The sequence below is a fragment of the Herpailurus yagouaroundi genome, unplaced genomic scaffold (assembly GCF_014898765.1).
Source record: "Herpailurus yagouaroundi ecotype Mexico unplaced genomic scaffold, PumYag 185, whole genome shotgun sequence".
In the NCBI taxonomy this organism is placed as follows: Eukaryota; Metazoa; Chordata; class Mammalia; order Carnivora; family Felidae; genus Herpailurus; species Herpailurus yagouaroundi.
The window spans coordinates 21602893-21618209 of record NW_024412416.1 but is presented as its reverse complement, the minus strand read 5'-3'; the positions used below and the strand labels follow the sequence as shown (position 1 = coordinate 21618209).

At 43.6% G+C, this 15317-nt stretch overlaps 1 protein-coding gene across 10 annotated transcripts in view; it reads left to right on the top strand.

Moving 5' to 3' along the window:
• TRPM1 (transient receptor potential cation channel subfamily M member 1) overlaps window positions 1–15317 on the top strand; it is a 139458-nt gene that overhangs the window by 85838 nt on the left and 38303 nt on the right. For 7 of the 10 annotated variants that reach the window (XM_040493854.1, XM_040493853.1, XM_040493851.1 and 4 more), the window contains 6 exons: window positions 5431–5604; window positions 6864–6998; window positions 7214–7264; window positions 10557–10697; window positions 11650–11679; window positions 13657–13949. In XM_040493854.1, coding sequence (XP_040349788.1) covers window positions 5431–5604; window positions 6864–6998; window positions 7214–7264; window positions 10557–10697; window positions 11650–11679; window positions 13657–13949 — 824 coding nt within the window. The remainder of the gene's footprint in view (window positions 1–5430; window positions 5605–6863; window positions 6999–7213; window positions 7265–10556; window positions 10698–11649; window positions 11680–13656; window positions 13950–15317) is intronic. The other 3 variants (XM_040493860.1, XM_040493852.1, XM_040493858.1) reach the window with 2 other exon arrangements.

Below are 15317 nucleotides of genomic sequence, written 5' to 3'. Positions count from 1 at the left end.
GAAAACATCACTACAGACTCCATGGACATTATAAGGATAATAAAGGAGTATTACGAACATTATCCCCAGCAAGTGATTGTTTAATCCATATTTGAGGTTGCAAATAGGAATTTCATCTCTCCAGATGTGGTCCATGCCATCCCTTATTCTTCTAAAAGAGCAGTGCCCACAAGTTCACATCTTGTGCAGCCCCAAATGGGACTGTCATCTGCCTTAAGCTGGATCTACACGTCTAGCAATACAACAAATATAATCTTTCAGTCATATTAAGTTTTCATCTGCAGCAATTCCCAAGGGTTTTGTCATGCTTACACCTGACAAACCACATCTTTCTGTTCTGAGGTTAGCTGTTCTGGGGCCCAGATGGACCCAGGTGGAAGACATCTTCCTTGTTACACGTCACCTTGTTAGATTCAGTCCATTATGTCAGCTTATCAAAATTTTTAAATTTCAATTATGTCACCCAATATACTTACCATCTCGTTTTCCTTTCAGCCGACTCAAATGCTAAAGTACCCAACCCTCTCTCCAGCCTGTCACACCTCTCTTATTATTTGTGATTCCTCCAGAATAGTTGTCTCCAAGGTATTTTAATCGAAAGAGCCCTTTCTACACATGGCATCTTGAGTAGAGCAGCAACATATAAAGCAAATAAGAGCTGAGCCCACCCCATTGGCCACCTTTCCCCAGGCAGCCCCTGAAGCCCTTCTTCAGAGTGAAGGGCTCTAGTGGCCCTGGCTAAAAGCTACCACTGTAACATTACCAACCACCCTCTTAGAATCCTAAAGTGTAACCCTTGAAGGAAGAATGGGTGAGTTGTTTGAGCATCTAGGAAAATTCTTATGATGCCTGACCATATCTATTCCATCTTTAATTCTCTTCAATGACAAAGACGGACGTTAAAAAAGAAGAGGAGGGATTCTACTCCTTCTCATTCACTCAGCAGCAGCAAATGGTGGAAATAATCTCTTCTTTGGCTTTCTTGAACCAAACCATTTTTTTTAAAAATCCCTATTTTTACTCATTCATTCACTTAACAAATGTTGGTCAACCACTTCCTATGATAGGTTCTAAGGACAGAGGGGTGAATAAAACAGACCTTTCACAGCCCTTCTAGAACTCTCTGTGTAGTGTTGGTGTGGACATGGTGTGACAGGGTGGGCAGGGAAAACAAGGCAGACAAGAAACAGATAATCAGATGAATAAATATTGAATTGTAAATTGTAATAATTGTTAAGAAGGAAAAATGCACATTTCCATGAGACAGAATGTGGGGAATGGGAGGGCTACTTTTTACTGAGACACCAGGGAAGACCTTGCTGAAAAAGTGGAATTAATGCTGAGACCAAATAGGTGAATAGATGCTGGCTGGTGAAGACTGAAGGGAAAGCACCTTCCATCCAGAGAGAAGAGCATGTAAGGAGCCTGAAGCAAGAAAGAACTGGACATTTTCAAATAACTTACTGAAGAAGACAAAAAGGCCAGTGTGGCTAGAATGCTGAGAAGGGAGTGACTCAGGAGGAGGTTGCAAGCCAACCAGGAGCTGTGCATTATAAGCACTGCAGACCTGGTATAGGACAGAAGGCTGGGTCCGAGAGCTTGGGGAATCACTTAAGGACTTTTCTTTTCCTGAGCAACAATAAATATTATCTCACACAGTGTCTGTGGGTCAGGAATTTGGGTGTGGTTCAGCTGGGCAGTTCAGGCTCAGGCACTCCCATGAGATTATCCTTAAGCCATATGCTTGGGCTGCAGTCATTTGAAGGCTTGACTGGGGCTGGATGATCCACTTCAGGATGGCTCACTGAATAGTTGGCAAGTTGGTTGTTGGCCTCAGTTTCTCCTTAGAATCCTAAGGAGAGCTTGAAGCTCTTCATAATGGCTGGCAATTTTTGCTCTTCTATCAGGTCTTTCTCCTTTTGTTTCCTCAACTGCTGTATCATCTTGTTTTTGCTTTTTTCCCCCCAATTTTTTAAAATTTTTATTTATTTATTTTGAGAGAGACAGAGCATGAGAGGGAGAAGGGCAGAGAGAAAGGGACACAGAGAATCCCAAGCAGGATGGAGCCCAACATGGGGACTGAACTCACGAAACCATGAAATCATGACCTAAGTCACAACCAAGAGTTGGACACTTAACCAACTGAACCACCCAGGTGCCCCACCCCCGATTTTTTTGTTGTTGTTGTGGTAAAAGTCATTTAAGGAAAATTTACCAGGATGCCTGGGTGGGTCAGTCGGTTAAGCAACTGACTCTTGATTTTGGCCCAGGTCATGATTTCGTGAATTAGAGCCCCGCAGCTGGCTCCGAGCTGACAGTGCAGAACCTCCTTGGGATTCTCTCTCTTCTTCTCTCTCTGCCTCTCTCTCTCAAAATAAATAAACTTTAAAAATATAAATGAATAAATAAATAAATTTACCATCTTAAACATTTTTAAGAGTATAGTTCAATTGAACTAAGTACATTCACATTGTAGTGCAACCATCACCATCACCCATCCATAAGACTCTTCATCTTATAAAACTAAAATTCCATATCCATGAAACAATAACTCCCCATTTCCTACTTCCCCCAGCCCCTGGCACTCCCATGTTACTTTCTGTCACTATGAATTTGACCACTTTAAATACATCATACAAGTGAAACCATACAGTATTTATCCTTTGATTGGCTTATTTCACTTAGCATAATGTACTCAAGGTTCATTTCTGTGTGGCATATGTTAGAATTTCCTTCCTTTTTAAGGCTTAATCATATTCTGTTGTATGAATAGACCACATTTTCTTATCCGTTCATCCATCAATGGACACTTGGGTTGCTTCCACCTTTTGGCTATTTTGAGTAATGCTGCTATGAATATGGGTATACAAATACCTACTTGAGACCATGTTTTCAATTCTTTTGGATATATACCCAAAAATAGAATTGCTGGATCATAAGGTAATTCTATTTTTAATTTTTTGAGGGGCTGCCAAACATTTCCACGGCAGCCACACCATTTTACATTTCCTCCAACAGTGCATGAGGGTTCCAATTTCTCCACATTCCTGCCAACACTTGTTTTTGATATGGGTCACCTCATTGTGGTTTTGATTTGCATTTCTTTAATGATTAATGATGTTGAGCATCTTTGCATGTACTTGGACATTTGCAGATCTTATTTTGAGAAATGCTTATTCAAGTTCTTTGCTTGTTTTTGAATCAGTTTGGGTTTTGTTGTTGTTGAGCTTGAGCTTTAGGAATACTCGATAAATTCTGGATATTAATGTCATCAGATATGTGATTTGCAAATATTTTCTTCATTAAGTGTGTTGCCTTTACTCTGTTGATACTGTCTTTTTATGCACAAGTTTTTAATTTTTGATGAAGTCCCATTTGCCTATTTTTTCTTTTGTTGCCTGTGCTTTGGTGACATATCCAAGAAGTCATTGCCAAATCCAATGTCATGCCTTGAATCTGTTGATACTCTTTTGATGCACAAGTTTTTAATCTTTGATGAAGTCCCAATTGCCTATTTTTTCCTTTGTTGCTTATGATTTTTGGTGACATGTTCAAGAAGTCATTGCCAAATCCAATGTCATGAATCTTTGACCTAGGTTTTCTTCCACAAGTTTTATTGTTTTAGCTTTTACATTTAGGTTTTTGATCCATTTTGGGTTAAATTTTGTACATGATGTTAGATGAGGGTCCAACTTCCTTCTTTTTCAGGTGAATATCCAGTTTTCCCAGCACCAGTTGTTGAATGCTGTGTCAAGTTTTCACTGAGGATTATAATTGTCTTGTCTACATGAAGAGTCAGCCAGGACACTCTTTCATCCATATCTCTGCATTGACCAGGGACCACACAAACTCTCATGGTGCCCTCAATGGTGGTGCCCTGTCCCACTTAAGTGTTTTAAGCAGGAGAGTTACATGGTTTTATTTACATATTTAGGATCATTCTGGATTTAACATAGAAAATGTGTTGGGTGGGTACAATGGCAGGTAGGAGGAATCATGTTAAAAGGTTATTGAAGTAATTCAGGGGAGAGACATCACCTGGGGCTAGAGCAGAGGCAGAGGAGAAATAAGAATTGGACATAGTAAAGCAATATTTAGCATTAAACATGATGTGCGTCAAGACAGATTAATCGTGGAAGAGGGCATTGCAGGCAGCAAGATGTCAGCAATCTCCCCCCGTTCTCTGGCTTGCTACTGAGTTCAGGGACACTGGAAGAGGAAAGGTTGGAGAGAGTGGTTTTGAGTGTGGTTTTGGACATCATGAGCTGTAAAAGCCTTTGAGATATCCAAATGGAGGTGCCAAGTTGGGAATAGGAACTCTAGGGAGAGACATGGACCGAAGCTAGAAATGACAAGTCAATTGCAAACACATGGGGACTGGCAGTATGGGCCTCAATACAGTTGCTGAAGGAGAGTAAAGAAGGAAGGAAGGGGCTGTGGATAGAGCCCCAAAGAGCCTCAACATTTACAGCCAGTGCTGAGAAGCAGTGGCCAGATAGGAAAACCAGAACATGCAGAGAAGCAGGAAGAGGCTTGAGGGGGAAGCAGGCAGCAAAATCAGATGCTTTAAGAGCCCAGCATGAGAAGGACTGGGAAATGCCCATGAGGTGGTACCAGGACACTCAGCCCCTGCCACAGCCAGAACCATGGACAGATGCGAAGAAGCAGCATGGAATACATGGAGCAGGGCGCGGGAAGGGAGGGATGGACACTGTGCATGCAGACAGTTCACCAGAAGAGTTTGGCCAGAGGACAGGGCAAGTTCGGCAAGATAGGACTTGGCAAGATAGTAACTGGAGGGGTCAACTTTGTCTCAACGTTGGTATCACTGTGCCTGCACCAGAGCCATATACCTCCAGGCTCTCCATGTGACTGGAAGACAGGCCCAGCAGCCAGGTCCCACTTCTGCACTGCCTCCTGTTCTCTGAGTGGAACACATTCTTCCCTCAATGCATTCAGTCTGTTGCCACATGGGTGCATCTCGGTAACACCCAGCAGGCCTTCTCAAGCCACCAATAAGCTCAGTCATGATTCTATCCAAACAGGCATCCTCAGGTTTACAGGGTGTACTTTGTCTCTGACCCCTTCATGATCATTTTCTCCTTTCTGCATTAGCAACTATCGGCACCTCCCCTTTGGTGCCTCTCAGCATCCCTTCCTTTGGGCAAAAACATATCAATCAAAATATCAGCCACTTTAAGCACACAAGTAGCAGTGGTTCGTAGTATCAGGGCCTCCTCCAATAGGCAGTAGGCTGCAATGATTGTGTGCGCATGTGTGTGTATGTGTGTGTGTGTTTGTGCGTGGGTGTGCTTACATGTGCATGTACACACACGTGTGCACACAGAGGTGAGGGGGATCCGTGCACCTGTCTTGGGACAAGGGACAGCTTTAACACTGTTCCCCAACTCTGTTTGCTGTGGACTGCAGCCCCTGGGAAGCCTGGCGCCCCCCACCGATAACAAAGTGACGGAGAAGGAAAAGAAGCCACCTACAGCAACCACCAAGGGGGGAAGAGGGAAAGGAAAAGGCAAGAAGAAGGGGAAAGTGAAAGAGGAGGTGGAGGAAGAAACTGACCCCCGGAAGATCGAGCTGCTGAACTGGGTATGTCTTCACCCCTCTTTCCCAAGATCACGAGTCGGTCACCCTCTTTCTCCAGGGGAAGGGGCAGTTGTCTTTGCTTCAGCCCCACCTGGGCCGTGAGTCCCGGGAGGCAGTGGCAGAGCATCCACAGGATAGTGCCAATATTTCAAAAGGCAACAGCAGGCTTCACAAACACCAGACATTCCGGCTTTGTGGGAGAATGAAGCTACTCAGAGAGGTTGCCCAACAGTGGCTCTTTCTGCCTGATGCACACATAGATGCTTCATGCCTGAAAATATGGGAAACAAACCAATTATCATGAAATACAGTTCAGGGAACAGAAGAAGGAGCCTGTGGTTGAGATGTGCAGGTAACAGCACTTGTCTGGGCTGGGAGTCTGAGCCACACGCCGCACAGTATTCCTGGCCTTGCTGCTCTGAGGACACAGGCAAGGAGGGCGCTGAGCCTCTGCGGCGACGTGTGACTGGCATTATCACAGCCACTGACCCTGGTGGCATGCTGTGAGTCCACAAGTTCCACCCAGCTACCACATGGTCATCCTCAGTCAAGAACACAAACTCTCCCCCACTGCTGTGTCCGGAAGTCTTCGCATTATACTGAGTGCTGAAGGACAGAGGCACAAACAATAGATAATATCATATAAAATATTACAACCGACCGCCTCAAAACATTGTTTACCGAGTCCGGAGCTTGGAGATTCAAGTACTGATTATAGTACTTATAAGAAAGAATGCTACAGCTTATGTGGTGTTTCTTTCCCATCTTTATATTAAAAGAAAAGAGAATAGGGGCACCTAGGTGGCTCAGTGATTTAAGTGGCGGACTTCAGCTCAGGTCATGATCTCACAGTTCATGAGTTCAAGCTCCATGTCAGGCTCTGTGCTGACAGCTCAGAGCCTGGTGCCTGCTTCAGATTCTGTGTCTCCCTCTCTCTGCCTCTCCCCCACTTGCACTCTGTCTCTGTCTCTCTCTCTCTCAAGAATAAATTTTTTAAAAAAAAATTTTTTAAAGGAGAGAAGCGTCTACTTTTCTCCTTTTATCAAGCTTTGATACATTGACAGGACAGGTAGGGGCCAAATTGAGAAAAACGATGGGAGGTGGGGTGTGTTTACTCAAGACAAAGAGCAAAGAGAACCAGGTTCAACTTGCTCAAGGGTCTGGGGGGTCAGAATGCACTTTCCCAGATGCTTCCTGTCTGCCTCTCGCCTGGCACCCCTCTGAGAGGCCACTCACAGGGTCCCTGGTGTTGGTTTGCACAGGTGAATGCTCTGGAGCAAGCCATGCTGGACGCTTTAGTCTTAGATCGGGTCGACTTCGTGAAGCTCTTGATTGAAAACGGAGTGAACATGCAGCACTTTCTCACCATTCCGAGGCTGGAAGAGCTTTATAACACAGTAAGTGTTCTAGAAGGGGGGAGGGCAGAGGGGAGCTAGCTGTTTGAATACGTTTATCACCAGTGCATATTTTGCATAAATGCTCTTAGATGAACACGGGATCACTGGAACACTGGTTTCAGCTGGGACATTAATTCTATGGAGTAGGGTAGGATTTAGCCCTGAGAGTTCAAGAGAAAAACATACTTAATATGACTGAATGCTTCTCTTTTCAGAGGCTGGGTCCACCAAACACGCTTCATTTGCTGGTGAGGGATGTAAAAAAGGTCAGTCTGTCATTTTATAATTCTTACCTATTGGCATCGTTCAATAAGACATTTAAAATTTTTTTTTTCAACATTTATTTATTTTTGGGACAGAGAGAGACAGAGCATGAACGGGGGAGGGGCAGAGAGAGAGGGAGACACAGAATCGGAAACAGGCTCCAGGCTCTGAGCCATCAGCCCAGAGCTGACGCAGGGCTTGAACTCACGGACCGCGAGATCGTGACCTGGCTGAAGTCGGCCGCTCAACTGACTGTGCCACCCAGGCGCCCCTCAATAAGACATTTTATAAAGCAATTTTTTAAATTTCTAAAATGTGTTGTCATATTATTAGAGGCATAAGAAAGAATGAATTCCTCTCTCCATAAAAGAGTTTACTAGAGTGTATTATGCTAAGCGAAATAAATCAGAGAAAGACAAATATCATATGATTTCATGCATATGTGGAATTTAAGAAACACAACAGATGAACACAGGGGGAGGGAAGGAAAAATAAGATAAAAACTGAGAGGGAGACAAACCATGAGACACTCTTAAATACACAGAACTGAGGGCCACTGGAGGGGAGGTGGGGGGATGGGCATTAAGGAGGGTACTTGTTGGGAAGAGCACCAGGTGTTGTATGGAAGTGATGAATACCTGGGCTCTGCTCCTGAAACAAATACTACACTGTATGCCAACTAACTTGAATTTAAATAAATAAAATTTTTAAAAAAGAGTTAAAACTAAAAAAAAAATTATCATTTTCAAGTTCATCCCTACACATGCCAGGCTCATGTTGAATGACTGATTATGGCACCCTGGCACCATTACCAAGGCCCTGGGCAACAGCCAGGGAGGTGCCATCTTACCACTGGCCTGAACCTCCATCTTCCAGTGGAACCCCATGTTCTGTATCTACTTTTAAGATCTGGGGCTCACTCCTTCACTGAGCCAATCTCCAGAAGGAACATGCCTCATGTCATTGTATGTGTTCCGTGGACTATTCCCTCATTAGTGAGTAATAGATGTTTTCACCCCTTTCCACTGCTGCTAACTACTTACAGTCTGTGTTCTTGTAGGAGCTCGTTCGTTCATTGTTGTGTCGCGTCGCCACAGGCTAGAGGATTAGGATGGGTTAATGTGTGAGTGATTCATTTTGCTAGGATGCAGTCCCTGGCTTGCCAAGTGTGGAACATGTATTCATACTCTGAGCAAGAAAAAATAACTCAAATGAGAGAATAGAGTTTTCAGTCAGAGTCCCAGATAGTCTGGCCATCCTTTGCACAAATGTCTCCTAATAATATAGTAATTCAGCTTCTATAGACACTCATTGGATCAGCACAGGATCAATGTATCCAGGAACCAAGAGGGACCAGCGCCCTTAGCCCATAAGGAATCTGATTTCCTGGAATTCTTAGATTAGGATATAAACATTCAAAAGCCACAGCTACCCAAGTTCAGACCCAACCATTTCTCACCTAAATGGCTTCAATAGTCCTCTTCCCACCTCTAGCCCCACGCCCCCTGATCATCCCAGTCACAGGACTCCCCAACTTAAAATCCTCTAAAGTCTCATGAAGTTTAAGGTCCTTCTAAGAAACTTATACTCCACTGGGCCTAGTTCCATCAACATCCCCTACTCTCTCCCCTCACATCCCCACCACAGGGTACACATGCCAGGCTCTCTTGCTCATGTGTGTTGTGCCCTTCCTCTTGTCCCCCAAAGTTTCTTCTCCACCTGCTCCTAGCTACCTGGGGTGTGCCTTCTGCAGGAAGACATTGCCTACCCTCCCACCCTCCCATCCAGGCAGAGTTCAAGAGTTCAGGGCCAAACTCACTGTCTGTACCTTTGCCACCTCCTCCAAAACATCGAGCTCCCCGAGGGCAGGGCTATATCTCTTTATCTCTGCATATGGAGTCCTGAATGAGGTGAAGGATCAGGATAGGGGCTGAACAAACTCATTAATGCCCGAGTGAAGTATTTGGTAAGTGTGGCTAGTTCTAATGTAAAGGGAGGACATTTGGAGGGCACTTGGGTGGCTCAGTCGGTTAAGCATCCAACTCTTGATTTCGGCTCAGGTCAGGATCTCACAGTTCATGTGATTGAGCCCCACATCAGTCTCCTCACTGGACATGGAGACTGCTTGGGATTCTCTCTCTCCCTCTCTTTCTGCCCCTCCTCCACTCACTCTCTGTCTCCAAATAAGTAAATAAATAAATAAATATTTTTAAAAAAATAAATAAAGGGAGGACATTTGGGATGTTTAATTTCCATGCAATGAACCCAGGTTCCCACCATCACTTCAGTCATGTGAAATTAAACAAGCAGCATATGGTGCGTAGCAAAAAAAAAAAAAAAAAAAAAAAGTCTTTATAATTGACTGGTCATCTCTGCCTCCTAGATGAGTCAGCTGTCCAAGGATATGAATGACTGGCCAAGCTGGTCTCAACATACCCCATAGTATTTTGTTGCAACAGTCTGCCCCTTCACCGACTCCCACACACACCAGATGCTTTTGTAGTGCTTATGTTCTTTTTTTTTAAGTTTATTTATTTATTTTGAGAGAGAAAGGGAGTGAGCAGAAGAGGGGCAGAAAGAGAAGGAGAAAGAGTATCCCAAACAGGCTCCTCACTGTCAGCACAGAGCCCCAAGTGGGGCTTGAAGTCCCGGAACCGTGAGATCATGACCTGAGCCAAAATCAAGAGTTGGACATTTAACTAAGAGAGCCATCCAAGCCCCGATGGGGCATGTGTTCTTACCGAAATGTGCGGAGTCCCCCAGAAAGTCACAAGGCACTGTGTGGAGCTTTCTCCAAGAAATTTCCAGCCCCAGGGATACTCTGTCTTGCTGCTGCCTCCCCACGAGGCCTCCTTCGGGTCACGTGGGCCACTTCCTCCTTCACCATGAAATCTGGATTCCAGGCCCCTGAAGCCAGCTGCTCCCCTGCAAGCAGCTATCAAAGCTCCTTCTCAACACAGCTCATCTGCTCTCACAAAGGAGGTCCCACACCAGCTGCACCGTATCTCCCCTACATCTGCACGTGCACATTGCAGGCCATTTTGAACCAGCCCATGGACAAGCCTACGGCTCCATCCTGCAGCCTCATGGCTTTCAATTCTTCTCACTGGGAAAGCTTTATCCTTTTTCTCCCTTAGTCATATGGTAATAGACTGAATATTGTTTAATGCCCCATTCCTCACATCAACACCCAAGTTTGGGCCAGAGAAGGCCACTTAAACCAGGGGTGTGTGATGCAGACCACACATGGAGTGCATCCTTGCAGGGCCTGACACACAGCTTCTTTTCTTCCAGGGCAACCTGCCACCAGATTACCACATCAGCCTCATTGACATAGGTCTTGTGCTGGAGTACCTCATGGGCGGGGCTTACCGCTGCAACTACACTCGGAAGAGCTTTCGGACCCTTTACAACAACTTATTTGGACCTAAGAGGGTAGAACTAAGTGAACGTGTGGTGTTCTGTGGTTCCTAGAGTCACATGTGGTCCCTTGCTGTCCTTTGCAATAGAACAGCCTGTTCAAAGCCAAGTTCATTACCTCATCCCCAAGCACACCTGCCCCTCTTCCTTTAGCAATTCAGGTGTGTGTGTGTGTGTGTGTGTGTGTGTGTGTGTGTGTATGCACAGTCCCTAGAGATGCCCCAGTTTCACCTGGAGCCTTTACCCCCTTAGCAAGGCAGGCCCTCGGCCCATCAATTACGTCTGCCCTCTGTCCTTTATCTACAATAGCCTTCTTCCCGGGACCCCTTGTCTCTGCCCTCTCCAATCCATCCTACCCCTATAGCAACCTTCATCTTCCAAAGCAAAGGGCATGGCCGTGCACTCCCTGCTCAAATATTTCCAGTGTTCCCCACCACCTGAGAAATCACCACCAAGCTCATTATCATAGCATCCAAGGCTCTCTGACCATCTGAGAGCTGTCCCACGCTATCATGGGGGTTGGCGGGGGGACCACAAACCTCCACCAAAATCAAATTGTACTACTGTACTGGCCATGTCTTTCCTCTAATCAAAATTCCACACATTCACAAGCCCAACTCAAATGTCAGATCTTCCATGAAGCCCTCCTCTCGCCTCGCCCTGCCGCCCCCCATGTAGAGCTTTTAAGCTCTATGTCTGCATTTCTATTAGTGAAATTCTCTGGTTCTACCTGGAATAAGGGTCATGTATTGTCTGCACATCTTTCTCCTTAACTGACTTTGGCTGTCAGAAGCAGTTTCCATACTAAAGGGTTTCTTTTCCTTGAGTATTATTCTTAATTGTTAATGATACAAAGTACTTTTTAACCTAGGATTATGTCCCCTTCTAACCACACTGTTAACGTACTACTAACATTACTGCTACTAATATTAGTTATCTGATTAAATTTTCCTCTTCTATTATGCAGCCTAAAGCTCTTAAACTTCTAGGAATGGAAGTAAGTAAGATTTGTTTTCATCGATTTTATATCTTTCTCAAATATATATAGGCTTCTTTGTGTTGCATTTGTTTAAAATAAAATTGAGGTTTTTTTTTTTCAATGGATCAATCCACCACCCTACACACCAACATTTATTTAGATGGTGTAGTCAAATCATAAAATAGGATAATAGATATTCCCCAAAAAAGGTTAAAAACTACTTAATTCATTTTATAGAGTTAGCAAAACCATAATTTCAAAAGGAAACAGAGAGTAAACAAACAAAAGAGCCCCACACAATCATAAATAATAGCTCAAGAAATTCAGTGGCATATTTAAAAAATTCTAAACAAGTCATTAAAATCTTCTAAGAATGCAAGTATAATTTAATGTTAGTGAATTTTTTTAGTATATTACGTCACATCAAGAAGTCAAAGAAGGAAGGGGCGCCTGGGTGGCGCAGTCGGTTAAGCGTCCGACTTCAGCCAGGTCACGATCTCGCGGTCCGGGAGTTCGAGCCCCGCGTCAGGCTCTGGGCTGATGGCTCAGAGCCTGGAGCCTGTTTCCGATTCTGTGTCTCCCTCTCTCTCTCTGCCCCTCCCCCGTTCATGCTCTGTCTCTCTCTGTCCCAAAAATAAATAAACGTTGAAAAAAAAAAAATTTAAAAAAAAAAAAAAAAGAAGTCAAAGAAGGAAAACAGTATAATAGCATTTTTATTTTTTTAATTTTTTTATTATTTTTTATTTTTAAAAAACTTTGTGTTTTATTATTTATATTTGAGAGAGAGACAGAGTGTGAGCACGGATGGGGCAGAGAAATGGAGACAGAATCTGAAACAGGCTCCAGGCTCCTAGCTGTCGGTACAGAGCCCAACATGGGGCTTGAACTCACGTGCAGTGAGATCATGACCTAAGCTGAAGTCGGATGCCTAACCAACTAAGCCACACAGGAACCCCTGATTTTTTTTTTTAATTTATATCTTCTTTCTTTTTTTCTTAACCAAACTGACCTACATATTTGATCTTTTTGCTTTATCAAGCAACTTTCTTTTTTCTGCTTTTGTTCTTATTAATATCTGCTTCATTTTTATTCATTCCTTCCATATACTTTCTATAGAGTACTGTTTTGTTCTATTAACTTCATTTGAAAGTGAAGTTCACTCATTTTCAATCTTCCCTTTATTCTAAAAAATGCATGAAAGGTATAAATTTTTCTCTGCACATTGTTTGCATGGTATCTCAAGGTTTGAGTAAATAGAAACTTGATTACCATTTATTTCTAATCATTTATAATTTCCTCTTTAATCCAACAGCATTTAAAATCCATAAGTATATTTAAATTTTTACAGATGCAGTCTTTGTTATTGTTATCCTACTGTTGTTTGTTTCTAGTTTTATTCCTTGATATGTAGACTACATGATTTCTGATACCTGAAATCTGTTGAAATAGAAAATCTCAAAGGAATTGGGGAATAATGTCTGGTGGAGTTTTGTTAATGATCTATGAGTGCTGAAATAAACGTGTATTCTCAGTTTATTGGAAACAGTTCTTAACATTTAGCTGTCAGATCAAACTTGACAATTAGGTAATTTAATTTTAATTTTTAATTTAATTAATTTTCATTTAAAAATTTTTTTAATGTTTATTTATTTTAAAAGAGAGAGATCTAGGGAGGGGCAGAGAGAGAGAGGGAGAGAGAGAATCCCAAGCAGGCTCCTTGCTGTCAGCACAGAGCCTGATGTGGGCCTCAAACCCATGAACTGTGCGATCATGAACTGAGCTGAAATCAAGAGTCAGATGCTTAACCAACTAAGCCACCCTGGCACCACTGCACATCTTTTCAGAAGAATTAATATACTGAATGAGAACCACAGATGTACTTATGAAATCTCTTTATTACCACAGAAAACGGGGTTTTCCTTTTTCCAGTAATCTTGAAATCCATTGTTGCACACTTAAGGCAGAACCAGGAAAAATGTGCTTGTCTCCCCTCAGGATGATGAGCCTCCAGCCAAAGGGAAGAAAAAGAAAAAGAAGAAGAAGGAGGAAGAGATCGACATTGATGTGGATGACCCTGCTGTGAGTCGGTTCCAGTACCCCTTCCACGAGCTGATGGTGTGGGCCGTGCTGATGAAACGCCAGAAAATGGCGGTCTTCCTCTGGCAGCGAGGCGAGGAGAGCATGGCCAAGGCCCTGGTGGCCTGTAAGCTCTACAAGTCCATGGCCCACGAGTCCTCTGAGAGCGAGCTGGTAGATGACATCTCCCAGGATTTGGACAATAATTCAAAGTTAGTGTCTGAAGGGAATTTAAGAACCAGGAAAAACTATTGTCCTGAGTACTTGTCCCTTTGGGGGAGGGTTGGCAAATGTATTTTTCACTTGGGTACAATTATCTTTTTTTTTTTTCTTTTTTTTAATGTTTATTTTTGAGAGAGAGAGATAGAGCGCAAGTGGGAGAGGGACAAAGAGAGGGAGAGACACAGAATCTGAAGCAGTCTCCAGGCTCTGAGCTGCCAGCCAGAGCCTGACAAGGGGCTCAAACCCATGAACCACAAGATCATGACCTGAGCTGACATCAGACGCTTAACCAACTGAGCCACCCAGGCACCCCAAGTACAATTATCCTTAAAGCTTGTTCATAAATCATTTTGTCCATCATTTCATATTTTTTCTTCTCTCTGTGGTATTTCTAGACTGTCATTGTTTTGTTTTTTTATTTATACTTTCCAAGTGCTTCTCAGTTTTTCTCCCACTTACATGGGACAGGACAGCCTGAGGGGCCTGCAGTTGGGCACCTCCCTTCCCACAGGCCATTAGGCTCTAATAATACCCCAATAGGGTAGGCTCTGGCTAACTCGTTTCTCCTTCAGGCAGGCCTAGTTAAGGAGACCAGAGTACGCCAACATATTTCAGAATGGTTCCTTTTCCCCTCCCTGTGCTGGCAGCATGAGGGGATTTCTCTCTCATCTCTGTGAGAACTTGGTGGAACTCTTGGAGGTAAAACTCACAAAAACGTGAGCACACTTCCCTAAGACTGGGCCCCTCCCCTGGAGTTATTAAGTCTCAGACTTGTCCTCACAGAGCCTCCAACAATTTATCAGTTACAGTTTGAGTTTTCCTGCCCCAGCTCTGGTTCCAGAGGTTTCTGCTCTGGTATGTCATGAGTCTCTATATCTGCTGGTCTATCTCTACAGTTATGGGAGCAGCAGTTTGCCCTGTGACCTCAATTCTCTGATGAAAATCAATTGATTTTCAGTTTGTCTAACTTTGTGCTTAATGTTAGCACAGAATGGTGACTTCCAAGCCCCTACCATTCAGAACTAAAAACCAGAAGTCCCAGCACAACTTTATAGACTCATGAGCTTGGGGCATAACCAAGCAACTCTGCCAAAATCCAGCATCTTTGTTTTCTGAAGCACACAGCTTTTATTTTGGACTCAATGATCTAAAGTCACTAGTTGACTTCTAAACATTGGGAATTCAAGCCTATCTAAAAAAATGGGAGATGTTCCCATCTCAGTGGGTTGGTAAATACCATCCCTCTGCTTCTTGGAGGATTGTCATGGTAATGTGTCACCTCACAGCCTGTGGGACCTGAGGCCAGAGAGCATTCCTCTTCAGGGAACAGACAAGGCCATTCCTCCACACAGAATTCC